This window comes from Prionailurus viverrinus, chromosome A2, assembly GCF_022837055.1.
Source record: "Prionailurus viverrinus isolate Anna chromosome A2, UM_Priviv_1.0, whole genome shotgun sequence".
NCBI lineage: Eukaryota > Metazoa > Chordata > Mammalia > Carnivora > Felidae > Prionailurus > Prionailurus viverrinus.
Window position 1 is genome coordinate 94,174 of NC_062562.1, and position 27,490 is coordinate 121,663.

General features: G+C 60.8%; 2 protein-coding genes across 6 annotated transcripts; both read left to right on the plus strand.

The window, feature by feature from the left end:
- On the plus strand, positions 1 to 10,905 carry ADAT3 (adenosine deaminase tRNA specific 3). Of its 3 annotated transcripts, none has more exons than XM_047832879.1 (2): positions 1 to 90; positions 9,811 to 10,905. In XM_047832879.1, exons 1-2 carry the CDS (start codon positions 75 to 77, stop codon positions 10,896 to 10,898), a joined length of 1,104 nt encoding a protein of 367 aa, XP_047688835.1. In that variant the 5' UTR covers positions 1 to 74; the 3' UTR covers positions 10,899 to 10,905. The 3 variants fall into 3 exon arrangements, with proteins under 3 accessions (XP_047688835.1, XP_047688844.1, XP_047688853.1); XM_047832888.1 differs by lacking the exon at positions 1 to 90 and adding an exon at positions 5,759 to 5,887; XM_047832897.1 differs by lacking the exon at positions 1 to 90 and adding an exon at positions 5,903 to 9,666.
- SCAMP4 (secretory carrier membrane protein 4) lies at positions 5,762 to 27,490 on the plus strand. Of its 3 annotated transcripts, none has more exons than XM_047832908.1 (7): positions 5,762 to 5,887; positions 12,589 to 12,635; positions 14,591 to 14,719; positions 14,981 to 15,137; positions 15,875 to 15,976; positions 22,040 to 22,157; positions 24,177 to 27,490. In XM_047832908.1, exons 2-7 carry the CDS (start codon positions 12,629 to 12,631, stop codon positions 24,354 to 24,356), a joined length of 693 nt encoding a protein of 230 aa, XP_047688864.1. In that variant the 5' UTR covers positions 5,762 to 5,887; positions 12,589 to 12,628; the 3' UTR covers positions 24,357 to 27,490. The 3 variants fall into 3 exon arrangements, with proteins under 3 accessions (XP_047688864.1, XP_047688883.1, XP_047688874.1); XM_047832927.1 differs by lacking the exon at positions 5,762 to 5,887 and adding an exon at positions 10,948 to 11,016; XM_047832918.1 differs by lacking the exon at positions 5,762 to 5,887 and adding an exon at positions 11,293 to 11,691.

The window sequence follows — 27,490 nt, forward strand, 5'->3', positions numbered from 1 at the left end:
CAGCATGGGGCAGGAGCTCACCACCGAGATCAAGAGCCGCACGCTCCACTGACAGAGAAGCCCGGGGCCCCTAAATGGGTGAATTGTATGGTATGTGAATTCTATCTTATACAGATGTTGCAGAAATTGATAATTGTGTCTAATTACTTAATTTTTTAAGTTTATTTATACATTCTGGGAGAGAGAGAGAGAGAGAGAGAGAGAGAGCAAGCGAGCAGGGAAGAGGCAGAGAGAGGGCAAGAGAGCGAATCCAAAGCAGGACACAGGGCTCAAGCCCACCAACCGTGAGACCATGACCTGATCCAATATGAAGAGTCACGTGCTTAACTGACTGGGTCACCCAGGTGCCTCTAATTACTCAGTTTTTGAATATAAGGCCAGAGGAGCCAGGTCCCCTCCCTCTCCATCCCCTGAAGGTCAGTAATGACTCTGACCCCAGCATCAGAGTTCCCCAAATGTGGATCCACTGAACTCACTTGCCTATGACCCTTTCTGTAGAGCTGGGACCTGGGTCAAGAGAGCAAGAAGCTCAAGTTGGGCCCCAAATTTACAAGACGCAAAAACAAAAACAAAACAGTCATGGAGGTAAATACTATTTTTTTTTTTTTGAGACAGAGAGAGACAGAGCATGAACGGGGGAGGGGCAGAGAGAGAGGGAGACACAGAATCGGAAGCAGGCTCCAGGCTCTGAGCCATCAGCCCAGAGACCGACGCGGGGCTCGAACTCCCGGACCGCGAGATCGTGACCTGAGCTGAAGTCGGCCGCTTAACCGACTGAGCCACCCAGGCGCCCCTGTAAATACTATTTTATTGGAATATATTTAAAAACCAAAGGTAATGCAAAAACAACAACAACAACACCCCACAGTGTTGAAGATAACATTAAAAAAAAATTTTTTACATTTATCATTCATTTTTGAGAGACAGGCTCTGAGCTGTCAGCACAGAGTCCGACGCGGGGCTCGAACCCCAAAAGGACAAGATCACGACCTGAGCGGAAATCGGAGGCAGAGATAACATGTTAAATAAAAGCGGGTAGCAGGGACCGAGTTGCTTCTTCTGAGAAAGGAAAAGTGGTGGCGGCTGAGGACCCGCAGACTCACCTCCAGGCAGGCCCGTCCGGCGGTGGGCGGGGTGCTCTGCAAGCCCCGCCCCCACCATAGCCGCAGCCCCGCCCCTGTCCCCACCCAGCCGGCGCCGAGCCAGGGCTTGCCTGCAGGCGCAGATCCCGAGCAGCGCCCTGGAGGCCCCGCCCCAGCCCGTCCATCACTCGCCGCTACACGCCTCTCGGCCAATAGGACCTGGCTACGCTGCCTGATGGCCAATAGAAATTGCTCTTCCAGGGCGGGGGCGGGATGTGGCGCAAGTCCCTCCCCGTAGCTTCGGGGCCACGCGGGCTCCACGTTGGGACGTAGAGGACCGAGCTGTGGGGGGGTACAGGGGCAAGGGGATTCTTCCAACCTCTGACGCGGGGCACTGCCTTCTCCTGAGGAAGGGCCCCTATTGCCCCAAGTAGATATCGCCAAGTCGGAGAAGAGCCTCCGTTTTACGGGGCGGGGTCTGCCGCCGAATAGACCCTCCCGCCCCCCACCCCAGACCCGGGGTTTGGGTCTCTCCTTGGCCTGGCTTGTCCCTGTCTTTGCAACAGCCGAAGGCGAATGGGTGCTGTCATCATTCCAAATTACAGGTGGGGAAACTGAGGCTCGGAGCCCCAGGACCCTAGTCCAGGGTCCCTCACCATGGTTAGTACATCGTGGGCTCTGGGGCAGGATTTCTTAACTTTGGCACTATTGGCACTTGGGGTGGATGATTCTTGCTTATGTGGGATTCAGCAGCATCCCTGGCTCCCACCCACTCTATGCCAAGAACACCCCTAGTCGTGAGGACCACGGACATCTCCAGACATTGCAAACGTGGGGGAGCAAAGTTATTGATTCTCGGGGCCTGGTTCTCAAAGTCAAGAGCACTGGAACCCCCCGGGGGGGGGGGGCAACCCAGAATTCTGATTCGGCGGGTCTGGGTCAGGGCCCAAGAGGCTGCATTTCTAAAGGAGTTCAGGTTGTACCTGGTGTCGCTGAGAGGCCCGCTACCAACAAGCCACCCCTGCTTCGCTGAGTGACCTGGAGGAGGCAAGGCCCCTCAGATGGGGGGGGGGGGGAGGGGGGGCGAGGCTGTGGGTGCGGATGCTTTAGGGAGCCCTCAAATAACTGCACAGCTTATCAGGATTGAGGCCAGGGATGCAGACATGCTGCCTTTAGTAGGTGAGTGAGACGGTGCCCACGCGATTCTTAGCGGTTGGGGAGGCTACACGGGGCTCTTAAGGGGATGTGTGAGCGATCCCGTCTGTCTTGTTTTGTTTCTTTTCAAAACTATTTATTTATTTTTGGGAGAACACAAGCGGAAGAGGAGCAGAGAGAGGGGGACAGGGGATCTGAAGTGGGCTCTGAGCTGACAGCACGGACCCCCCCAATGTGGGGCTTGAACTCACAAACCGAGAGATCATGATCTGAGCTGAAGTCAGACATTCAACCGACTGAGCCACCCAGATGCCTCTACTTTTTAAAATTTTTTTAAAGATGGATTAATGATTTTGAGGCCTTTTAAAAAAGTTTAGTTATTTATTTTGAGACAGAGAGCAAACAAAAGGGCAGAGAGAGAGAGAGAGAGAGAGGGAGGGAGAGAAAGAATCCCAAGCAGGCCCCAAGCTGTCAGCACAGAGCCCAATGTTGGGCTCAATCTCACCAACTGTGAGATCATGACCTGAGCCGAAACCAAGAGTTGGATGCTAACCAACTGAATCACCAGGTGCTTCTGTTTTCTCTTTATTTATTTTATTTATTTTTATTTTTTTATTTAAAAAAAAATTTTTTTTCAACGTTCATTTATTTTTGGGACAGAGAGAGACAGAGCATGAACGGGGGAGGGGCAGAGAGAGAGAGAGGGAGACACAGAATCGGAAACAGGCTCCAGGCTCTGAGCCATCAGCCCAGAGCCCGACGCGGGGCTCGAACTCCCGGACTGCGAGATCATGACCTGGCTGAAGTCGGCCGCTTAACCGACTGCGCCACCCAGGCGCCCCTCTTTATTTATTTTTAATATTAAAAAAAATTTATTTTGGGGGTACCTGGGTGGCTCAGTCGGTTAAGTGTCTTGACTTCTGCTCAGGTCATGGTCTCACGGTGCATGAGCTCGAGCCCCGCGTCGGGCCCCAAGCTGACAGTTCACAGCCTGCTTGGGATCCTCTCCCTCTCTCTCTGCCCCTCCTCCAATCATGCTCTCTCTCTCTCTCTTTCTCCCTCAAAAATAAACATTAAAATTTTTTCTAAAAAAATGTAAAATAAAAATTTAAAGTAAAAATGTATTTATTTAAAATAATTTTAGTTGATTCATCTTAAATACATAATTTTAATTAATTAATTAATTTTATTAATTTAATTGATGAATTTATTTTTGAGAGCCCCCCTCTTGGGCTCAGCGCTACCCTTAGCATGCAGACTCTGTGCTGACTTTTGTGAGAAGGATTTGGGCGGGCGGGGAGAGGTCTCCTTTGGTTTTTCCCACTCAGACTGGAGTTTTTTGTGTTGATGCAGGGATGCGTTTTACAGGCCACGTGTCTGCAACAGCCTGACCGCAGTATCCCCTGAGGGAGGGGGCCTCGCACCGCAGACAGGTGGTTTGGGCGAGAGGATTTCAGAGAAGCTGCCCATTCCTGTCCTGGAAGGCGCTGGAGGTGGCACGGAGACAGGACGTAGGAAGGCAAAGATGACTTCTTTTTACCCTGTATGTCTTTCTTTGTTTTGCCTTTGGAGGTGAATTTCACATAAGATAAAGTTAGCTGTTGGGGCGCCTGGGTGGCACAGTCGGTTAAGCGTCCGACTTCAGCTCAGGTCACGATCTCGCGGTCCGGGAGTTCGAGCCCCGCGTCGGGCTCTGGGCTGACGGCTCGGAGCCTGGAGCCTGCTTCCGATGCTGTGTCTCCCTCTCTCTCTGCCCCTCCCCTGTTCATGCTCTGTCTCTCTCTGTCTCAAAAATAAATAAAACGTTAAAAAAAAAAATTTAAAATAAAAAAAAGTTAGCTGTTTTAGAGGGTCCCGTTCAGTGGTGCAGAGAGCACATGCATGCACACTGTTGCACACGCATCAACTCTTATCCTGTCATAGAACATTTTTATGTATTTATTTATGTATTTAATGTTTATTGATGGGGGGGGTGCAGTGACAGAGGGAGACACAGAATCCGAAGCAGGCTCCAGGCTCTGAGCTGTCAGCACAGAGCTTGATGCGGGGCTCGAACTCACGGACCGCGAGATCATGACCTGAGCTGAACTCGGTTGCTTAACCGACTGAGCGCCCCATAAATTGTTTTAAATAATAAAAAAATAGGCAGAAAAATACATTGAGGAGTTTCATTTGGTACATGCAGAAAATCTAGTCTTTGCTTTTAATATGCCTATCAAACACCATGAAAATTTTTTTAAAAATCAGCAAAAGGGGCTCTACATGAGTCTGAGGGACACCTCCAGGGGTGGAGAGATCTGTGTAACAAAAAACATGGAGCACCTGCGTGGCTCAGTCAGTTAAGCTTCTGACTTCAACTCAGGCCGTGAGCTCACCATTCATAGATTCTAGAGCCCCGTGTCAGGCTCTGTGCTGACAGTCAGAGCCTGGAGCGTGCTTCTGATTCTGTGTCTCCCTCTCTCTCTGCTCACACTCTTGTTTGTCTCTCTCTCAAAAATGAATAAACGTTAAAAAAAAAAAAAAAAGCCCGAACACTAAAGGACATATTAATCTGAGTTTTTATTTGTAAGAGAAAAAGGAAAGTGACCAGCTGTGAGCAGCATTGTTTCCTGGGATGTTGTTTTCACCAGGAATAAACGCGGACATCACGATGCTTTGCAAACTAAGAAAAACACCTGTGGATTGATTCTCAGGGCCCCGCAGGGTTGAGGGACATGGTGGCAGCTAGGGTTCTGCCCTGCAGCCACCCCCTCCGTGGATAGACATCTGACAGATGGGGGGGGGGGGGCGGTCCTTGGTTCTTGCAGGAAGTAAGCATACAGAAAATGGAATTCCAATACTCCCCCCTCCCCCGCCCAGGGTGCTTTTAGAGTTGTATTTTTCTTTTTACTCAGCAACGGGGTTAAACCAGGGTCGTCCAACCTCTGCTCTGTGGACATTTGGGGTTGCTTGTGTTGCGGGCGTCCTGTGCACCGCAGGGTGTGGAGGGACATCCCTGGCCTCCTGGGTTTGATGCCATTTGATGGTAAGCGCACCCCCAGTTGTAACAACCACAAATGTCCCCAGACATTGGCCAATGTCGCATTGCCCCTGGTTGAGAACCGCTGGGTTAAATCTGTTTAACTAGAATGAATAAGTGGAGTTGCTCGTAAGTTAGGACGTTTTGCCTAAAAGAGTCAAGAGGTCCCCTTCATCTACTGTACAGATGGGAAAACTGAGGCCAAGCATCGCCCAGTCCTAGACCCTTATGGGAACCTGACCCATCCATCTGGGTCTCTGGGGACAGCCCTTTTAGGAGCCACGTGGCAGCAGCAACCTGGGCTGGGGGAGCGTCACAGCGGGGGTCGTGTGCCCCTCTGCCTCAGTCCCCCTACTCTGACTCCCTAAACGGCAGCCAAGGTTTTCTTTTTCTGGCCGCCCGCAGGAGGTCTTGAACCCTCAACTCCGCGCTCACCCGCACTCGAGAGAAGGGCGGCGCTCGGCGGCCGGCGCGCAGCCTTGTGGGGATTGTAGTCCGGACCCCGCCCCAGTCCCGCGCCGACCCCGCCCCTGGAACTACGCTCCCGTCGTGCCGCGCGGCGCAGGCGGAGGCGGGGCAGCGGTCGGTTGCTAAGACTTGTGAGGCGCAGTGCTCGCGTGCGGTTCTTCAGGTAAGCGCGCGGACCCGGGGGTTCGGTTCTCGCGGCCCCGGCTCCCACGGGCGGCGAGCCGGGGCTGTCAAGGAGAGCCTCGGCTGGCGTGGGGGCGCCGGCCGCGCGGGGCGCGAGGAGGCAGTCGGGGGCATCCGCTCGTGTGCGCGTGCGCGCGTGCGCGCGGGGCGCCCGGGCCGCGGGCCGCCGCTCCCCGCGCCCGTCGACCTTTTGCGCGTGCGCGCGCCCCTGCGGCCGGGGGTGGAGGCCCCGTACAGCCAGCTGCCCCTCTCCTCCCATCGCCTTCCCCTTCCCCTTCCCTTTCCCCTTCCCTTTCCCCTTCCCTTTCCCCTTCCCCTTCCCCTTCCCCTTCCCCTTCCCCTTCCCCTTCCCCTGTGCGCGTGCTTGGGGTCATCGCGGCCAGCCCTCTGCCTCCGGTCCTCCCTTTCACTAGCTTCCCGCCAGCTGCTGGCGTCTTAAACGTTGGTAAACGTGGCAAACATTAAACTTTCCTGATACTGCAAGAGTGGGTTTTCGAGGCCTTCTCGTACCCTGGCTCCGCGGATAAGGGGTCTCCTACCACACCCCACATGCCCAGTGTTCGCGAACTGTCACACACAGAGGGGCCGTTTGCAGGGTGGCCAGGTTGGGCAGGTGAAGCGCAGGACGCGCCGGGAGGTTACAATTCCGTGTACACGACCAGCGATGTCCATGTTCGCGTCAAGCCCCAGAGCTTGCAAGGGACCCCACCGCGCTCGCAAATTCTGCGCATGTCCAGAATTTGAATTTAGCGGCCCCACTCCAATGGGGAGTTTGTTAGGGATGCAGGTGGCAGCCAAGCCCTGGAAACTGTATTGGAATCCAGCAGCTACCGCCCTGTGGGCGTGTGTGAGGCTCTGGCCGTCTGTTCCTTCTGCTCAGGACTCCCCACCCTGCTTCCCCTGCCTTCCGGGTCCAGCTGGGGTCACCGCCTCCGAGGAGCCCTCCTGGACTGCCCACCACAGGGCACTAGCCCTCGGAGATTCTGCCAAGGACTCCCCACCCTGCCTCACCTGCCTTCTGGGTCCAGCTGGGGTCACTGCCTCCGAGGAGCCGTCCTAGACTGCCCACCACAGGGCACTGCGCCCCCTGGGAGCTGTACCCTGGGACAGCGTGGAGCTCATGTGGCTTTTCTCAGCCTTGGGAGGTGGGGATGGGTTCCCATTTCTCAGAGGGGGCACTGAGGGTGGGGTCTAGGGCAGGTGCCCAAGGTCTCACAGGCAGGGAACAGCTGGGCTGGGTGTGGACTTCTAGGACAGGGCAGGACACACACCCAGGTCCAGGTTCTGGCCTGCCTTCGTCACCCAGGGACAAGATGAGGCCTCAAGCCTATGCTTTCCTGGGTGTATAAATGCCATTTTCTGTCTCCCTCCCAGAGCCAGCTGCCCCGTATCTTCGGGGGGTCCCGGAGCACCCGTGCTTCCAGTGGGGAGGTGCCTAAGCTGCCAAGGGTGCTTGAGGTTAGGGTCCCGTCTCCCTGGTCCAGCACACCCTGTGGGGGCCGCCGATGCTGTTAGTGCTCCCGGCCCCCGGACTTCTGCACCAGAGGCAGAGGCGCTGCAACCAGAAATGAAAACAGGCGGTTCTGAGCCCGCCGCGGCTGTCCTTGGAGATGCCAGGGTGGGGACTGAGCTGGGCGAGACCAGCAGAGTGTGTGGGGGGTAGAGGCAGCCAGGTGCCTGGAGCTGGGGACTCATCTGGGGCTTTGGGGACAGAGGAGGAGCCCAGGTCCAGCAGCCGACCCCATCCTGCTCCACATCCCTGGGTGTGTTTATACAGAACACACGTGCGTGGAGACTGCTTGCAGCCGTGCTGGCACTCCCCCCCAGGACGTTGGGGTTGGGGGTTCAGGCGGGTCACTGTTTCCTGAAACCGCTTCTTTCTTTTTCTTTCATTTTTTTTTTATTTCTTAAAGTTTATTTAGTTTGAGAGAGCGGGATGGGGGCAGAGAGAGAATCCCAAGCAGGCTCCACACTGTCAGTGCAGAGCCCAACATGGGACTCGAACTCACGAACCGTGAGATCTTGACCTGAGCTGAAGTCAGCGCTTAACCGTCTGAGCCACCAGGTGCCCTGAAGCTGCTTCCTTCTTATCTGTGGGAGAGGCTCAGGACCCCTGCCCTACACAGGGGCTCCGAAGGCAGAGGCGGTGAGCTGGCCCGCCTGGCCAGAGCCTGGTCAGATCGCGACTCTGCCTGCCTGTGGCCCCAGGCAAGGCCTTGCACCCCACAGAGCCTTGTCTTTGTCCTGTGGAACGGGGACAGTTCCAGGAGCTCCCTCCTGTGTCACTGGGAGGACACGTGGCGGGGACCGCACCAGTGGTTGGGCCTCGCGTGGAGTCTGCTGACCTCGCGCCTGCCCCGTGTCCTTCCCCCTCCCCACTTCTCTAGCAGGCTTACTGCTTTGCGGCTCACCCGTTTAAAGCGTCCGGCTCTGGGGTTTTCAGTACCTCCGCAGGGGTGCCAAATCTCCATGCCCCCCACAGAGGAAGCCTCGTCCCCATCACCAGTCACTCCTCCATCCCCTCCCTGGCTCCCGCGAGCCCCCTTCCCGTCCGTGGACGAGCCCGTTCCGGACGTTTCACACACGTGGACTCACACCCCGTGTGGCCTCTCGTGTCGGGTTCCCTCCCTGAGCGTCGTGTGTTTGGGGTCCGTCCGCGGGGCGGCGGGGGTGGGCGTCTTGCTCCTGCTCGCGGCCGAGGGACGTGAACCTTTCGCGGTGGACGCGTGTATCCGTCCGTTCATCCATTGAAGGGCGCTTGTGCTGTATCCGCCGTCTGGCTGCTGTGAACACACGTGTGCGGGGTTCTTTGTGGACGTGTGTTCTCGGCTCTCGTGGGCACACGCCTGGGCGTGGAGGGGACCGGTCACTGGCTCACACGGTGACTGTGCTGCGAGTTTTCCCCCTTCTGCCTCAGAGCTGGCGCCCCCGCCGGCGGCGTCCCCCTGACAGCCCCCTGTTGCCTGTGTTACTCAGCGGCTGTGCTCCTGGAGGACAGGTGAGACGGTGTGTTTTGCCGTGGAGACAGTGGGAGCCTCGTGACCGGTGCGGGCCGTGGGGTCCTGAGCGTGGTGTGTGCCGGGAGCAGATTCAGGGTCGGTGCCGCGGGCCCTGCCGGGCACAGCACTGGGAGCGCACGCGGGGCCCCTCTCCGCTCTCTGCCTCTCGTGGCTGCCGCGGGCCCCCCCGATTCTGTGCGTTTGTCAAATTTGTATCATGAGCCTAGGACGGACCGCGGTGGGTGAGGGTGCCCTGTGCCCTCCAGCGGGCCCGACTGATGAATAAGTGGGGTTCTGGGCGGCTCAGGCGCATCAGAGAGGGTGAAAGCCCACAGCTGTAAGATGATCCCAGCACTTTCCTGTCCACGGGGAAGGGGCAGGGGGCTGGTCCACCCCAGGACTCCAGAGGACGGTGTGTTCCGGGCACACGGTGGCACCTTTGATGCCTCTGAATCTCGTCGACGGGACCAGTGGTTTAGCTCCGATGTAACCCGAGGCGGTGCTGACCGACGGGGTTATGACGCGGGGTACGCACGAAACGCTAAGCGTTTTAGAAGCCGTGTTTCCAAAAAAATGCGCAAAGAAACAGGTGAAATTCACTGTAAGGATGCGTTCGCTTAACCTGAAACACGGAACGTGAGCACCTGAGCACGTAGTCAGCGTGAAGACGCTTCACGAGACCGCTCACGTTCACCCGTGGCACCTCGCACAGGGAGAAAAGGATGCCAGTGATGGCCTAAGCTGTGCAGACCAAGAGTTGGTAGGATCTGAGGGCGAGCGCGGCCGGCCGGTGGTGCGCGTCGCGTGGGCGGAGCTCCCGGACTTCGGATTCCGCACGCTGGGACCTGGGACGGACTCCTGCGGCTGAGGGATGATGCTCTGCCCCGATCTCTGTCTCCCACAGTCGGAGCCCCGCCGAGGATGGACCCCGCCCCGGGCCTCGCGGAGCAGCGTGGGGATGAGGAGGCCGCGAGCCCCCAGCCAGCGCCTGTGCCGTGGCAAGCCCTCCCGGTCCTGTCCGAGCAGCAGTCCCAGGACGTGGAGCTGGTGCTGGCCTACGCCGCGCCCGTCCTCGACAAGCGTCAGACCTCGCGCCTCCTCAAGGAGGTGTCGGCCGTGCACCCGCTGCCCGCCCAGCCTCACCTCAAGAGGGTGCGGCCCAGCCGCGATGCCAGCCGCCCGCACGCACTGGAGATACTGCTGTGCCTGGCGGGGCCGGCCCCGGGTGCACGATCGCTGGCCGAGCTCCTCCCGCGGCCGGCCGTGGACCCTCGCGGCCTGGGGCAGCCCTTCCTGGTGCCCGTGCCCGCCCGGCCGCCCCTGACCAGAGGCCAGTTCGAGGAGGCGCGCACCCACTGGCCCACGTCCTTCCACGAGGACAGGCAGGTGGCCCGTGCCCTAGCCGGACGGCTCTTCTCGGTGCAGGAGCAGGCGGCGATGCAGGGCCACATGGAGCGGGCCGTGTGGGCAGCGCAGCAGGCGGCCGCCAGGGGCCTGAGGGCCGTGGGGGCGGTGGTGGTGGACCCGTCCTCAGGCCGCGTGCTGGCCACGGGCCATGACTGCAGCAGCGCGGCCAACCCCCTGCTGCATGCCACCATGGTGTGCATCGACCTGGTGGCCCGGGGCCAGGGGCGCGGCGCCTACGACCTCCGCCCCTACCCTGCCTGCTCCTTCGCCCCGGCCGTCGTCGTCCCCCAGGGCGTCCGCGCGGGCTCTGTGCGCAAGCTGGAGGAGGACGGGGACGCGCGCGGGGACAGCCTGCCCTACGTGTGCACCGGCTATGATCTCTACGTCACCCGCGAGCCCTGTGCCATGTGCGCCATGGCCCTGGTACACTCCCGCGTGCAGCGCGTCTTCTACGGGGCGCCGTCGCCCGACGGTGCGCTGGGCACCCGCTTCCGCATCCACGCCCGGCCGGACCTCAACCACCGCTTCCAGGTGTTCCGTGGTGTTCTGGAAGCCCAGTGCCGCCGGCTGCACCCCTTCGTGTAGGCGGCCGCGCCCGCCGGACCCCGGGCCCCGGGCCGGGCTCTCCCCTGGCATCTCAGCCTCCCGGCAGACTCCACCGGCGGTCCCTGCGTCCCTCCTCGTCCCGGCCGTGGTCCTGCCGGTCAGTTGTAGGGACGTTCGCGTCCCTCAGCCCGGAGCCAGACCCTGTGCTGTCTCCACCGGTGTGTGGGGACGCATCTGTGCCCAACCGAGCTCTTCCCTGGGCTTGAGCCTAGCGGGGGTCCGGCCCGGGCCGGGGAGCTGGGCACTCGGACTTCCTTCCTCCAGCTGCCCTTTGCCCCCAGCCCGAGGGTCCACTGGGACGGTGTCCCCTGTGTGTCAGGTGTCACAGAGCGGCTCTACATGTGAAAATAAACACCCCCAAACCAGGTCGGTGTCTGTTGACAGAGGCATGGGGCCGTGGTGGCCGAGGGTACTTGGGTCGGAGTGACCGCTTCCTCCAGGGTGTGGGGTTTGTACACGGGAAGGGGAGCTTCTGAGCCCAGTGGGGCAAGAGCGTGGCCCTGGGAGTGGGGCCTCTGCCTGTGTGCTTCGTCTGGAAGGGCGTGGCCGGCCAGCGTGTGTTTACGCTAGGGTGTAGCCTGCCGGCCTGACTCACCCCACCGAAAGGCTCCTCCCGTCAGCCCGTCTCCTGACCTTCACAGATGGCCAGAGGGGGTGAGCCGGGGGTCTGCCGCAGAGCAGGTAGTGCTAGGCGCGACATGCGTCCCTTCAGCAGCCGTGCGTGTTTGGATCACCAGGCCAGCTTCGCTCTGAGCCCGCCGTGGAGCCCGGGGTATTTGCTCCCAGCCCGTCCTAGCCCCTGGGGCCAGGGCAGGGGGTCTGCCCTCGAGCTAGTGCAGTGGATGGGTGGTGTGGGCGGGAGGGTCCCGGGGGCGTGGACCCTGGAGACTCCGCGTCCCTGGAACCTTCTCACCTGGGCTGTGCGTGAGAAAGACGTCTGTGGGTTCCCGTCCCCCTGCCCGCCCCCAGGTCCGGTTCCCTTGCCCACGCCGGGCTCACCTGTGCCGGGAGGCCCTGGTGGGTGCTGGGCAAGGCCGCTCCGTGGCTCATTTCCTGGAGATGGCGGTGCCCACCCGCAGAGCCCTCGGGGACCGGCGTGTTCTCATCGGGGGTGTGTGTTAGTGGCAGCCTGGTACGTGGGGCCACTGTGTGACACCAGCTCACGTGGCTGCACGTAGAAGGGCCGCTGGGGTGCCACGCGCTTGGCTCGGGTCGTGACGCGATCCTCAGCTCTGCAAGGCTTGCAGGGGCGACAACTGCAGGCCAGAGAGGTTGTGTGACCGCGTGTCACGTAGCAGTGAGCGCGAACCCAGTTCTCAGTGTCTCACAAGTCGGGCTTTGTGGCCCTGAGGAGGTGCTCAGAGCCAGTCGTGGATAAAGCGGAAGCCTGGGGGGTGGGGAGGGCATGGGGTAGGTTGGGGGGGGGGGGTCCCAGGAACATTTTGGCTCTGGCCGGCATGTGACCTGGCAACAGGCTGACCCCTCTCCTGCCAGCTGCCGACGGGGCTCTGGAGGGAGGTGGTGCAGGGGACTGGCCTCTGGGACCAGACCTTCCCTGGGGTGGCCTGGAGGTGAGGACTCCACCCGTGGGTGCTGCTGGGCACACAGCTGGTGTGGGGGTCCCCCAGTGGCCTTGGGGACCCCCTAACTGCGGCTGTCTCCCCTCCAGGTGGCTGTAGGCTTCGGCCCCGCCAGTTGTCACAGCGGAAATGTCTGGTAAGTCTCGCCCGGAGGCCCATCCAGCTTGTCTGTTCCTCTGGGAAGCGTCCCCTGGTGGCCGGATGGACCGTAATGCCCCCCACCGTAGGGAGGGGCGCACACCTCACTCCCCTCCTCCCACGACGGGTGTCGGGGCTGCCTCCTAGCCTGGAGCCAGATTAGAGGGAGAGGCTGGTCTCCATAGGAGTAGCTGGCCCGGCCAGGCCTTCTGCCTTGGGGCCCGTTTGGCGGTTGACATCAGTGTAGGCGTGAGGTTGGTACATCTGGGTTCATCCCTACGTGCGTAAGATGACACCCTCACTCCCTCGTGGGTTTGCCTGCCCCCTCCCGCTCAGGAGGAGGGGTGGGGCACGTGAGGTGGGGCCCTGAAGCCACGGCCAGGCGCCACAGGGACATGCCTTCCACGCACGGTCACCCTGCCCCGGCAGCTGCCCCCGCGCTCAGGTGTAGGGCGGCTGGGGCCCTAGGTGCCTGGGGTCAGCTGGTGGTGCTGCTGCTGGGATTGGAACTCAGGCCCCCGAGTCCCAAATCTGCACACAGCGTTCCCCTGGGGCTTTTCATCTGCCAATAAGACAGGGTTTCAAGGGACGTGTGATTCGCCTGGTGGTTTTCTATCTCCCCCTCAGCACAGGGTGTGCTGGCCACCTGGCCGCTGGAGGCGTCACCCCGTCCTTGCTGTGGGCAGCGGGGGGAGGGGTCACACGTCAGGGGAGGGGAGAGCAGCGGGGCAGGGGCCAGGTGAGGTCCTTGCTGGGGCCTTGGGCAGGAACCGTGAAGGGTTGTGACCTGTGACCATGGCACGGAGGCTGTGCCGGGGAGGCCCTTCCCCGTGTCTCACCACACAGGCACAGAGCCAGCAAGCTCGGGGTGGGGTCGAGCCCCGCCGGGCTCAGGCTTGGCATGCTCCACGGCTTCCTGTGTCCCTTGGTAGATGCCTGGGGCTTCTGTGTGGCCAGTATGGTATGGTCTGCCTCTACCTGTCTTCCCTTCCGGCCCCTGGTCTCCCCGCTGCCTCTAGAGCACCTGGCACTCACCCCGGGGCCTTTGCATGGGCCAGAACCACCGGCCTCTCCTCTTCGCTTTCTGGAGTCTTGGTTCCAATTCTGCCTTTTCGAGTGAGGCCTACCCTGACCCCCTTCTTAAATCACAGCTAACCAGCACCCAGCACACATCCCTGGTGGCCTGCACGTGACATCTCCTATATGCCACAGTGTCGTCCATCCATTGCGATTACTGCCCGGCTCCCTCTGGCTAGGAGGGCAGCACCTCGAGGGCAGGAGTCCTCTCTGTTTTGTTCGTGGTCTGGCCCCCCGAGGTAGTTGGGAGTCGTGTCCTGCCACACAGTGGTATGATGTCATTGACACCTTGATCTCAGACTTCTGGGCTCTGGGACTAGAAGAGAGCAAATCCCTATAGCTGACACCTCCCGGTTTGTGGTCATTTCTTAGAGCTTCCCCAGGAAGCTCATACGTTCAGGATACCAGAACCTTCCTTCGAGGCAGCTGTCACCAGCATTTGTGTTCTGTCACTGAGTCTGCGTGTCTTCTGTGGCTGCTTTGAGGAATCACCACAACGTAGTGATTTAAACCACGATTATGGGCTCCGAAGTCCTAACACCCGGGCGTGGGCAGGGCCGGTTCCCCCGGGGCCCCAGGGAGCCCCGTGTCCCCCTTTTCCGGCTGCCAGAGGTGCCGCATCCTGGGCCCGCGGCCCCTCCTCATCCTCACGGCCAGCAGCACGAGGTCTGCCCGGCTGTCTGGCCACCCTCTCGTGAGGACGCCGGGCCCCCAGAGTACCCAGGGTCACCCCCGCCTCCTGGGCCTGGACAAGGTCCCCTCTGCCACGTGAGGTGACCTGTCCACGGGTTCTGAGGACCAGGACAGGGACGTGTGTGGGCCTGTCACTGGGTCCCTTAGCCTGGTTTTGTTTTGCGGTGGTTTCTGTCTCTGCAGAAAAGGAGAATAATTTCCCGCCGCTGCCCAAGTTCATCCCTCTGAAGCCCTGCTTCTACCAGAACTTCTCCGACGAGATACCCATCGAGCACCAGCTCCTGGTGAAGAAGATATACCAGCTGTGGCTGTGTGAGCGGCTGGGGTGGGGCGGGGCGGGCATAGGGCACCTCCGGGCCACAGTTTGCCCCCTCCCGGGCGGTGAGAGCCCAAGAGTTCTGGGATAAATCCCTTTTTCCAACAAAATGATGTCCCTTGAGCTGTTCTCTGGCCCCCCTGGTGCCCACGCTGAGCAGAGCCGCAGCCCTGCTCTCCCGGCGGGTGGGAGAGGCCCGGCCCGGAGCCCTCCGCCCAGGCTCACCCTCCTCGCCTCTCCCCCCTGCCCCCGCCCAGTCTACTGTGCCACCTTGGGGGTCAACCTCGTCGCCTGCCTGGCCTGGTGGATCGGTGGCGGCTCGGGAGCCAACTTCGGCCTGGCCCTGGTCTGGCTACTGCTCTTCTCCCCCTGCGGCTACGTGTGCTGGTTCCGGCCTGCGTACAAGGCCTTTCGGTGAGTAGGGGTGCGGGGCGGCCTCGGAGCGTCTGCTGCTCGGAGCGGGGCGAGCCAGGACGCCTGACCGCGTGTGCTCAGGTCCGTGCTCACTCTTGGGACCTGCACCTGCTCTGTGCCTGGTGCCTGGGTCCCTTCTCCTGTCCGGTTGGGGGGGGACAGGTTATGTCCACGGTCTGCGGGCTACAGCCAACCACGACCCGTTGTCTTTTAATAACTTCGTCAGGAGACGCTTCGTGTATCAGTGTTTCCAGTATCTTTACGGGGTTGTGGATCCATCACCTCTTTCCAGTTCCAGAACGTTCCATCCCTGTTCCACCCCCTCTCCTCCCCCAGCCCCCAGCCCCCACGAGCCCCCCTCCTGTCCGTGGATGAGCCTGTTCTGGACATTTCACACATGTGGACTCACACCCCGTGTGGCCTGTCATGTCTGGGTCTGTCAGCGGGGCAGCGGGCGTGGGCACCTCACTCCTGCTTGCGGCCCGAGGGACGTGCGTGTGTGCAGTGGACACGTGTGCCTGTGTCTGGCTGCTCATACGTTTGCGAACACTTGGGTCATTGGCACCTCTTGGCTCCTGTGGATGTTCGCCCCCAGTGGGCCCCACGACTCAGGAGCGTGCCGCGTTTGCCCCTAGGTGGTCCCCGAGACCCGGGCTGACCCGGGGAGGCAGCCAGTCCCCTCACTGGCCGTGCACGCGCGCAGTGATGGCCGTCCTCTCCCTCCTCTCCCTCCGCAGGGCCGACAGCTCCTTCAACTTCATGGCGTTCTTCTTCATCTTCGGAGCCCAGTTCGTCCTGACCGTTATCCAGGCGATCGGCCTCTCAGGATGGGGCGCGTGGTGAGCCGGGCCCCCAGGCTGTGGCGCAGGGGTGTGACGTGTGTGTGCTCAGCGGTGCCCCGGCCATCGTGAGCGCCCGCACTGGGGGGTGGGGTGGGGCTGGGTGTTGTTGCCCTCCGGGTTCTGCCCAGGACGCGCTCGCGGGGCACCGGGGCCACTGGGAAGTGCGGTCAGTGGCATGTCCTGGGAGGAGCGGCTCGGGGCACAGCCGGAGAGAGGGCCGGCCTTCAGTTTGCCTGGACGGGTTCGTACCTGGTCTCGTGGCTGCCGGAACAAATCACGGCAAGCGTGGTGACTCGGAGGGAAGCAGGTTTATCTCACAGCTCTGGGCTCTGGGATCTGACACGGGCCTCACGGCCAGGTGCGGGCAGGGCTGGAATCCCCCCCGCCCGGGGCCCCAGCGAGCCCCGTCTCCTCCCTTTCCTGACTCCCGGAGGTGCCGCATCCTCGGCCCACGGGCTCTCCTCATCCTCATGGCCAGCAGCTCGGGTCGCCTGGCTCTGCCTTGCTCTCGTGGGGTCTCGTGAGGATGCTGGGCCCCCTGGGCACCCAGGGTCACCCCCGCCTCGGGGGCCTTGACAAGGTCCCCTCTGCTGCATGAGGGGACAAGTCCCAGGATGAGGATGTGGGCACCCCCGGGTCACGTCTGCGGCACCGAGCGTCCTGTGGGCGACAGCCACGGCTGCGTGTGTGTGGCTCTGCTTGGTCAGTGCCGTGACATCACGCGCCTCTGTGTTCATGTGTGTCTTGCTTGGCCTCTCGGTCGAAATCTCGGTACCGGGAGCTCGTCCCCTGAGGGCGGGTGTCACACGCCGAGACCCTCGCCGTGTCTCCAGCTCTCAGCTGGGGACACCCTGCTGCCATCCTCCTGGCTTTCACTCCTGTCACTCTTTCCTCTGTGCCCTGGAAGAGCCACGAAGCTCTGTCCTGGTCACCGCATGTCGAACGTGTGCTGTCTTGTTGCTCGAGGCCCCGGGTGGGTGCTGGTGGCTTCCTGGACCTGCTCCTCAGCTCCCTCCCGTGTCTTCTGCCCCCTTTATAGAGGCTCGAAGTCCCCTCTCGCCTGGGACCGTTTCCAAGATACACCCTCCCTCTGGGTCTTTGCACCTGTCGGGCAGATGAGCTCTCTCTGATGCCCTCTCAGATCTCGGTCTACAGGGCCAGTGAGGGGCTGGCTTCGGACTCCAGGGGCGGGGCTGTGCCGGGAGGACACCCAGGGCTCCCCAAGGCCACGGTTTATACAGAGAAAGGATGGGAAGTAATTTGAACTCAGGGCAAGGGATGGAGGGCAGGGGCGGGGACATCCGGCCAAGCTTCTAGAATCCTCTCCCAGGGTGTCCCCCAGGAGGCGCTTAATTCCCCCAAAACAACATGTGGCCGTGTGGGAGGTGTGGTCTCCAGGGGGCGTAGAGACCCAGCGCCCAGGTTCTCACCGGGGGTCGGTCAGCAGGCCCCTCTGCCGGGCTCGGGCGGAGACCCCAGACCCCAGGAGGGGAGCGGGTCCTCGGCGCAAACCTCGTGTCTGCACAGACAGCTCCGGGACACGAGCCCCCCGCCGGCGAGGGTGGCGGGAGCCCCGGAGTCCGGGTCCAGATGCTGCCGAGGGCCGGCCTCGCGAGCCGGCCTCGGGGGCGAGAGGTGTCAGGCCCGTGTGGGCTCTTTTCTGCCCGGTGCCACCCCCACGCCGTTCTCCACACTGGGCTGGCATGGTGGCCACCTTCCTTGGGGGTTGGCTTGCAGAAAGGAGACTTCAGGAGCGTCCCTGCCCTCTTTGAGTGCAGGCCAAACAGAGCAGGGGACGGTGACCAACCAGCTGGTGAGCCTGGGCAGAGAGCTGCTCTGGAAAATTAGGGGGAGGCGGGGGGAGGGGGACGCTGCAAGCCCATCCGCTCTCCTGAAGCTCGTCACCGCTCCCATTCTGATTCTGTCGCAAGGCTAAGCCTGGGGCCAGCACAAGCAGAGCAGGGCCTCTGGGCCCTTTCATTTCCCCAAGTGTATGGGGCACCCCGCCCCACCCCCCCGCTCTGGCTTCTTTGACTGTCACACAGGTGGACTGCCTGGTGCTGGCACACCCCCGGCCCCCCCGCTGGCCCCTTGGCCTCCTCAGGGCACAGAGCAGGGGGTTGGGACCGAAGGTGCGCTTCACCAAACCGCACTCCCCCTGAAAGCCCGGCCAGGGTCTCCCCGTCCTCCTGGTCCCCGGTGGCCGGGTGGACCGCGGCTGTGGCCCCGGGCCAGTCCCCGCTCGTGACCTTCCACGTGGGACACGGAGCAGCCGCTGGGCGCTTCCCGGAGACGGTCCAGCGCGTCCTCAGAGGGTGCTCTCGGGGTGCCGGCCACGCTGCGCAGCCAGCTCTGTATCCTGCGGGTCTGTTGCCCCCTCACGCTCCACACGTGGGTCATCTCCTCCGCAGACGCTTCCCCGCAAACTCATGAAGGAGAAGAACTTTCAGGACGTACGAGTGTCCTACGCAGTGTCCCTACATACGAGACCGTGATGCTGCCTCACGCCTCACAGACCGACCTAAAGTCCTTCGTGCCGTCCGCTCGCTGAGATCCTGTCTTTTTTAAACAGGCTGGCTCAGTCCGTGGAGCGTGCAATCCTTGATCTCGGGGTTGTGAGTTCAAAACCCACATTGGGTGGGCACTTGGGTGGCTTGGTTCATGAGTTCAACTTTATTTAGTAATTTTTTTAATTAAAAAAACTTTTCTTAATGTTTATTTTTGAGAGGGAGAGAGCGTGAGCAGGGGAAGGGGAGAGAGAGAGGGAGACACAGAATCCGAAGCAGGCTCCGGGCTCCGAGCTGTCAGCACAGAGCCCGACGCGGGGCTCAAACTCACAAACCACGAGATCATGACCTAGGCCGAAGTCGGACGCTTAACTGACTGAGCCACCCAAGTGTCCCAATTTTATTTGTAAAGTAATCTTTATGGCCACCGTGGGTCCTGAACTCACAAACCTGAGATCAGGACTCACCCGCTTCACCGACTGAGCCTCCCAGGCGCCCCTTGAACAGGGCATTTTACGTCAGGCTACTTGGAGGTTTACAGAAAGGCGCGGAGACAGGACAGCGCGTGGCCGTGTGCCAGCAAGGGTGTCTGATACACCTTTGGTACGACCCCAGGTGTGCGCGGCTGCAGTGCCGGTGCCCGGACGTGGGCCGCGTTTGGATTTCCGCCGCGTCCCCACGGCTCCCCCCCGGCTCAGGATTCCACGTGGCATTGAATTACATTCTGCTTTAGCCGTCCGTCCGGGTCAGACCCAGATGAGGCGCGCACGTCTCCATGAGTCGTTTTCTGTCTTCGCTCTTCCCAGTCTTTTTCTGATTGATTCATCGAAGAAACAGGCTTGCTTGTCCTGTAGTTTCCCAGAGTTCAGTTTTTAGAATAATGGCTTTGGTGAGGTACGTGTCACAGACCAGAAATTCACTCTTTTAAGGTGAACAATTCAGTGGTTTAGAGTACGTTCACAGGTGGTGCAGCCATCCCCTCTGTTTAGTGCCAGAATGTTCTATTGCCCCAAAAACAACTCGCCCCCGTTGGCCGTCATCCCCACCCGCTGCCCCGGCCCCCACAAGCCCCCTCCCTGTCCCCGGATGAGCCTTTTCTGGACCTTTCACACAAGTGGACTCACACGCCATGTGGCGTCTCGTGCCTCGTTCCCTCCCTGAGTGTCGTGTGTTCAGAGTCGGCCCGTGGGGCGGCGGGGGTGGGCGCCTGGCTCCTGCTCGCGGCCGAGGGATGTGCGCATGCGCGGTAGACACGGTCATCTGTGCGTGTGTGCGGTGGACGCTGTGGTTCCGTCCACAGCTCACGGGCTCTGGGTGTCTCTGGGCATTGCCGTTAGTAGTGCTGCTGTGACACAGGTCTCAGTGTCTCGGGTGTGCGCCGGGCAGCCAGGTTGCTTGGTGACGCGGCAGCTGAGTTGACCTTCTGGGGAGCTGCCAGGCTCCCCAGGCCTTGTGTCCGCACCGCTCTTTTACGTGCATGTTGTCCTCTCCGTGGTTCCAGCCCCGCGATCTCCTGAGACTCTCTGGGGGAGCACCCAGCACCCCCTCATCTCCCTGAGCCCTGCCCCCTCCATCTTCCCTGCTCCCCAGCCCTGATGCCGTGGTGTCTCCCCGACAAGGATGGCATGCGGCAGGTTCCGTCGCTCATACAATTGGTCCTGACGGAGGCCAGTTTGTCACCTGCTGTCCTTAGAACCTGGGTACTGTCATCCTGGGTAATAAAGGAGGTTATTCTCATTGCTGGGAGGCTGGGGCAGGCTCCCAGTCCTACGTTCAGCCCTTGGGTGCCTTCGCCCTCCCCAGAGACCACGATCCTCAGGCTGGGGCCCCCGCCCACCGGCCCCACTTTCCAGATCCCCAGATCTGGTGGAAGGATGTTCGTCCCCAAGGTGACACCCCCAGCAGAGCCAGCGTTCCTCCCCTCCTAGGAGCGCCTGGTGCCCACCTGGCCCTGCAGCTGCCTAGCTGTGCTCACACCCACTATGGGCTCCCACCTACCTCTCCCTCGGCCTAAACACCCAGCTGAGTCTCCCCTCCCAGTGGCTTTTCTTTTTTTAGTTTTTTTTTAAGTTTTTTATTTCAAAAATTTTTCTAATTTTATTTTGGGGAGGTGCAGAGGGAGAGAGAGGATCTCTAGCAGGTTCCACGCCCAGCACAGAGCTCCACGTGGGGCTTTGATCTCATGACCCTGGGATCACGACCCGAGCCCAGACCAAGAGGCGGACGCTTGGCCGACCGAGCCCTCCGGGTGCCCCCAGTAGTTTTTCCACCTCCCCCAGGCTGAGTGGGAACAGGCAGCAGGCCTGTCCCCACCGCCAGGGTCATTCTCGGCCCCGGCACCCAGCACAGAATGGGCCTGTGGGCCAGGGGTCCTCTGCCCCCACTTCACACACTTGGGTGAGGAGGACACACAGCTTCCCTTTCGGTGGGAGTGTGGCATCGTCCCTAAACATGCTTGCGGGAAAGCCCACGTGCTGCTGAGCGCTGTGGTCCTCGTGCTGTTCCGGAAGGCGCGAGCAAATACGGGCAGCCCCTGGAGACGTGGGGCTCCACCACATGTGTGCTGGGCAGCCACCTCTCTGGGTGTGACGCTCCCACAGTGCGGGAGTGGCCACAGGAGCCTGTGCAGGGGGGGACCTGGCTGGACTCTCAGTGGATGTGGCCACACGACAGGCTCTGGAACAGGGATGCCAGGGGAACAGCGACGAGACCTGAATAAAGCACATGGTTCCAGTAATAGTAATGAACTGGTGATAATTTCCTAGCCTTTAGGTTCCTTGAACCTTGAACCGTGCGTCTTTGTTACCTGTTTAGAAAAATGAAATCTCAAGGGGCACCTGGATGGCTCAGTGGGTTAAGCGTCTGACTCCTGATCTCACCTCAGGTTTTGATCTCAGGGTCATGAGTTCAGGCCCTGCGTTGGGCGTGGAGCCTACTTTAAAAAAAAATCAGTAAAATGATAAAATCTCGACAATAGTTATCTTCTGTCTCTCCCCCCAGAGGCGGGCGTGGGTGTTCTTTCCACTTTGCACATGTGCCATGGACAGAACGGGTCTCGTAGAGTCTTGCTGTCCTGACTCATCTGCAGCTTTCTTTTCCGCTCTGGTTTTGTTAACGTCTCCTCAGCATTCTGTCGTGTGGCTGTGTTTCCGGCTGGTGAACATTTGGGTTACTCCTGGCTTTCATTATAAGTCATTGCCGTGGCGTGAATTCTCAGAGGAGGAGAGCCGGGGTGCAGGAAATGAGCTCTTAGGGCTTTTTGTAGGCCACTCCCACTGCTCCCGCAAAGGGACACGCTCCCACCGGTGCAGTGCTCCTCTCGGCCCCTCACACACACCACACGTTCCCGCGTTCTAGCTCGCATTCCCCACTGCTGGGTTTGAGCATCATTTCATGTGTGCATTGGCCCCTGCGAGCCCTTGCACAAATTGCCCATTTCTCTGCCATTCGTTTTTGTTGTTGTTGATTTGTTGGAGCTGTTTACATATGAAGGATGCTGGGCCCTTGTTTGGTGGACGTGCTGGCACCCATGCTACTCTCTTGCCCCTTGCAGTGGTTGGCTGGCGGCAGTCGGGTTCTTCCAGACCAATGTCGGGGCCGCCGTGGTCATGCTGCTTCCGGCCATCATGTTCTCCATGTCAGCTGCCATGATGGCCATCGCGATCATAAAGGTGAGTCCTCTGGGCCCGGGACTTCCAGCATCTTCCCGTGCATCCGGTCGCCGGATCGCCCGGGCCCCAGGGGCCCGTATCCTTCTCGTTCCAGGACGTGACCTATTGTCCATGACGAGCTGATCTCTGCTAAGGCAGGCTCTGGGTAACCGCAGAGTGTGGGCTGATAATGACCGCGCCTGCCTTTGGGGCCCACCCACTAGTGTCCCCGCACTTTCGTGTCCCAGGGTGTACACCACGCTGCCCGATGTGGCCGCCACCGGAAGTGTGTTGCCATTTACGGTTAAAGTCATACGAGGTAAAGTTAAGTAAAGCTAAACACAGAGCGGGGGGATCCGCTGCGCCCACCCACCGCATCTCAGATACTTGCCTGCCGTGTGGGGCTGGGGCGCCGTCTCTGTGCCGGAAAGTTCCCGTGGGCGGTGCCGCCCCGGGTGTGTGGAGGCCGTAGCGGGAACGCGCACCGAGCGGTGCTGGGGAAGCCGGCCGCACCTGGCCGGCGGCCTCGAGCCCTCCTGGAGGTGGTGGTCACAGGCCGGGGTGCGGGGACGTGTGTGGAGTCCCCATGGGAAAGAGGAGCGGTGCGGGCTCTAGCGCTGCGCCCCCAGCACGCGCAGAGTGTCGTGAGCGTTTGGCCCCGCGCCTCTAGCTGTCTGAGTGGGGCTCCTGGCCTACGTAGGCTTTCTCCCGGGTGCATCTGGCTGGGCGGACAGAAGGATCCTGCCACTCCCCCCACCCCGTTTGCACCCCAGATGCCTTCAGCCGTGTGGACAGTCTGAGGGCAGGGAGGGGCCGGCAGAAAACACGCGCGAATGAGCCTCCAGGCGGTTCCACCACGAGGTTCCTACAGGAACCGACTTTCCAACCAGGGACTTCCGAGCAGCAAACCTCACAGAGTAGAAAGCAAATGCAAATTGAAAAGGGCTCTTGGGCCAGAAGGAAAGGCTGCCTGGACGGAAGGAGAGCCTGTGCTTCCAAAACAAAGAGATGCCCCAGGGGCGGGGCATGTCGGGAGGACCCCCAGGGCTCAGCAGTCTCCCCAAGGCCTAGGTTGGTACAGAGAAAGGATGAGAAGCAAAATGACCTAAGGGCGGAGGCTTGTGGGGTGGGGGTGGGGGTGGGGACACCAGGCTAAGCTTCCAGAATCCTCTCCCAGGTGTCCCCCCAAGACGGCATGTGACCACGTGTGAGGTGTGGTCTCCAGGGGGTACGAAGGGACCCAGCGCCCAGGTTCTCACCGGGGGTCGGTCAGCAGGCCCCTCTGCCGGGCTCGGGCGGAGACCCCAGACCCCAGGAGGGGAGCAGGTCCTCGGCGCAAACCTCGTGTCTGCACAGACAGCTCCGGGACACGAGCCCCCTGCCGGCGAGGGTGGCGGGAGCCCCGGAGTCCGGGTCCAGATGTCCCTGAGGGCCGGCCTCGCGAGCTGGCCTCGGGGGCGGGAGGTGTCAGGCCCGTGTGGGCTCTGTCTTGCACACCCCCCACTGCCTCCAAGAAAAGAAACATATTTAGTAATAGTTGTGTGGAAGAAGAAAGGCAAATCCCAGTGAGAAACGAGGAAAGTGCTCAGCATCACTAAGCATCAAGAGCGTTGAGTTAAAATGCCAGTTTTCGCTTACTGACTTTTCCAGGACTTCTAGAGTTTCTCGTACTGCCCCGCATTCCCAGAGGTGCAGTGGGGGGGGGGGGGGGGGCCTGTCAGCACAGGCCTGCTGGGCCTGGGGAGTTAGTCCTTTCTGGGGGTCTCTGCCTGGAAGCCACCGGTCACGTGCAGGGATGGCTGTTAGCATCACAAGGGGCCTGAGGGTGGGTGTCGGGAGGTGGGGGGGGGTCCACAGAGAGAAGCTGGGAGGGACGGCCTCAGCTTCCATGCGTTTCCTGAAGTCTCCACAAGGATCGTTCTGGTATTTTATAGTCCGCTTAGGAAAAGCACAGCCTTAAGCACGAGGTCTCTCTTGGTCGCGTGCACTTCAGTTTGGCTTCTCTTCTCTGCCCCCCACCCCCACCTTCTGTCCCTGCAGGTGCACAGGATCTACCGGGGGGCCGGTGGAAGTTTCCAGAAGGCACAGACAGAGTGGAATGCGGGCACCTGGCGGAACCCACCGTCTCGGGAGGCTCAGTACAACAACTTCTCGGGGAATAGTCTGCCCGAGTACCCCACCGTGCCCAGCTACCCGGCTGCTGGCAGCCAGTGGCCTTAGAGGGGCCGACCAGCCCTGCTGCCCGCCCCCGCCGCCCACCTCCCCCGCCCCCGGCCAGAGCATGGGGCCCACTCGTGTTCATCTCACCTTCAGGCGTGGAGGTCCAGCCTCTGCTGCCCAGCAGGAGGACGCCTCCCTGGCTGCGAGTCCTGTCTGGTTACCGAAACGCCCACGCCCCCTCCTGTCGAGGTCTCAGAGGGCCGACCACAGGCCTCCCCACGGACAAGGCAGCAGCAGGCCGCCCACCCGCCCTTCCTGCAGAGCTGACGGCCCCGTGTCCGCCCGCTCGCCCTCTGCCTTCTCACCTCGTTCCTGACGGGCTTGCCGTGTGGCCGAGTCGCCCATGTCCTCGTCCTTCTAAGTCTCTGTTCACCTGCAGCCAGAGGGCTTTTGTGGACCAGCCTCCGGGGTCGTCCAGAGGCTCGTTAGCTGGGCTTCCCTGTCTGCCTGCCCCATGCGCTCCGTGCTGGGGCCATTGGCCAGCCTGGCTCCAGCCTTCCTGCCCACAGTGGCTCTCCTCCTGGGGACTTGCAGCAGACCTCTGTCGAGACCTGAAACCGGGGGCAGAATCCTTCTGGGGGAGGATGGGGGGCCGTTGGCCTCTCCCCTCCGTGTACAAGCCGAGGAAAGCAGCAGCGCCTGGCAGAGGGCGGGTGGCCCGCACGCTCACCGCCTGCCCCCGGCTGCTCGGAGCCTGTGGCCTCACAGCCCTGTGCTCGAGCTGCAGGAAGCGGGGGATGGAGTTTCTCAGGAGAACGGCTTTTCGGAAGGAAAGAAGACAGGACAAACCTGTGCCTTAGTGAGGAACCGGAACAAGACTCCACTTTTCTCCCCTCCGATTGTTCTAGCTCCTTCTGAGACGGAGCAGCCGAATGAATGTCCCATGGGGATCTCCGCAGCACCCTTGTGAACAGATGGTCCAAAGGAGTAGTGGCCTCTTCGCCCTTGCTGGCCAGGCTTCCCGGGCGCCCCGAGTGCTGCCCCTCTCCTCCCAGCTGGCTGCCTCGGGGTAGGATGGGGACCCTCTCCGTCCCACACTGCCGCACCGGGTCGCCGGCCTCTCCAGAAGCCCTAGGACGGCCAGCCTTGTTCTCCACACACGCTTGCTTGCTTGCTTTGGCTACTCGTGCCGAACACCACGTGGTGTCCAAAGGTGGCCGCGGTCCCTGAGAAAGCGCCCGGGTCGGGGTGCCCGAAGGTCAAGGCCTCCTGCGTGGAAAACCCAAGCCTTGGGTCTCCCGGGGATCCCTTGACTAAGTCCCCAATTCAGCCTCCGTGAGAGGCACGCATTGCACTAACCGTGGGGCCGAGTCCCTCCCGATGGCCGGCTCGCCAGGCGGTAGCCCGTCCTGGAGGACCGTGCGTGCAAACGTGCGGATTCGCCCCTGCACAGCCCGTGCCCCTGCGGCGCTGGGCACCTTTGTCACGTCACGGCGGGTTTTGTTACGGGGGAGGATCCTGGGAGTAAATACTGTAGTCCTGCCTGCACGGCAGAGCCTCTGCGGGGCCGTTTGTGGCTGGCGCGGCGTTGCCCTACCCGGCGCACGGCCCCGGTGGCCTGTCGCCCCTGCGCCCTGCCCCGCACAGGCACCCCCTCAGCCCTGCCCATCGACCTCCACGGTGTGCTTCCCTCCTGTCCTCCTTTTCAATCAACTTGGTTTTATACGCTTAGCTGGTTTTTTGGTTTTGTTTTTAATTATTACTTTCTAATTTTGAGAGAGAGTGTGGCGGGGGGGGGGGGGGATCCCAAGCAGCCTCCACACTCAGCTCCCCGCCCGATTCCACGACCCTGGGATCATGACCTGAGCCGAAATCGCCAAGAGTCAGATACGCGTAACCGACTGAGCCCCCCAGCTGCTTGACTTCTAATTTGAAAAAGGGAGTTTGCAGAAAATGAGAAACCAGCGTCACTTGGCATGAAGGAAAAGTAATGGTGGAAGTGTCCGGAATAAAAACAGGAAGATCTCACGGAAAACCACCTGGAGGGGCCTCCCCAGGGCTCAGCGAGGCAGCCTGTCGGCAGAGTGGACATCCCACGTGGACACAGGAGGGAGGGCGGAGCCCTGTTCCGCAGGACGCTTTGCCACCACAGGAAGGAAACAAGACCTACAGACAGAAACCAGACAAAGCAAAGCCCCAGGCAAGCAGCGTGGGTTGTGTCGTGTCCTCCCCCCAGATCCGTATGTCGAAGTCCTGACCCTCAGACCTCAGAAGGGGACCTTATTTGGGAATAGGGTTGTTGCAGGTATAGTTAGTTGGGGTGAGGTCACGCTGGAGTAGGGTGGGCCCTAAAGCAATGACTGGCGTCCTTCTAAAAAGGGGACGTTGGGACTCGCTAGCAGGGAGAAGCCCCGCGAAGATGGGGCCGAGATGGGGTGATGCTTCTACAGGCCAAGGGACGCCAAGATTGCAGTGATCCCCGCAGCCTTGTGATGCTTCCTGGGCTATGTCCTGAGTTGTGAAGATAAATGTTTCGGCTGCAGCAGGAAGGCGCCCCGCAGATATTAGGGAAACGAAACCATGAAGAGATGGGGTGCGCTGTGCTGGGGGGACGCGCCTATGGACGTGGGACACGGGTTGTGTGGATGTGCCTTGACTGCAGGTGTCCCTGGGCTGGGTGGGAGATGGTGTTGGTGACAGGAGGAGGAGGAGGGGACGGCCTAGGAGATGGACGCCCAGGCCCGGAGGAAGGAGTGCACGTGTCCTCGGCCCCCAGGTGACCTGTAAGGACAGAGGATGGGGGGGGGGGGGGGGGCGTTGAGAGTGGGACAGTTTGCCTGGGTGGCTGCTGCAGGAGATCATGAACTGGGGGCTTAAGCCACAGGCGTCTATCCTCCCGCCTTCTGGAGGGCAGAGCCTGCAATCCAGGCGAGGCAGGCGGAAAGGCCCTGGCGGGGATGATGGGGCGGTGTGGGGGCTCAGCGTTCTCAAATCCTGGGGGCCGGACCATCCCAGATCAAGGTCTCCGTGGGGCTGTGTTCCCTCTGCAAGTTCCAGGGACAGGTCCTTCCTGCCTCTCCCAGTTAAGTACTAGGACTAACCAGAATTTAAGACAAAGTTTAACATTTGTTTATGTTATTTAAAAATATGCTCATTACATTCTAAGATTAAAAAAATAACATTTTTTAGAAAAA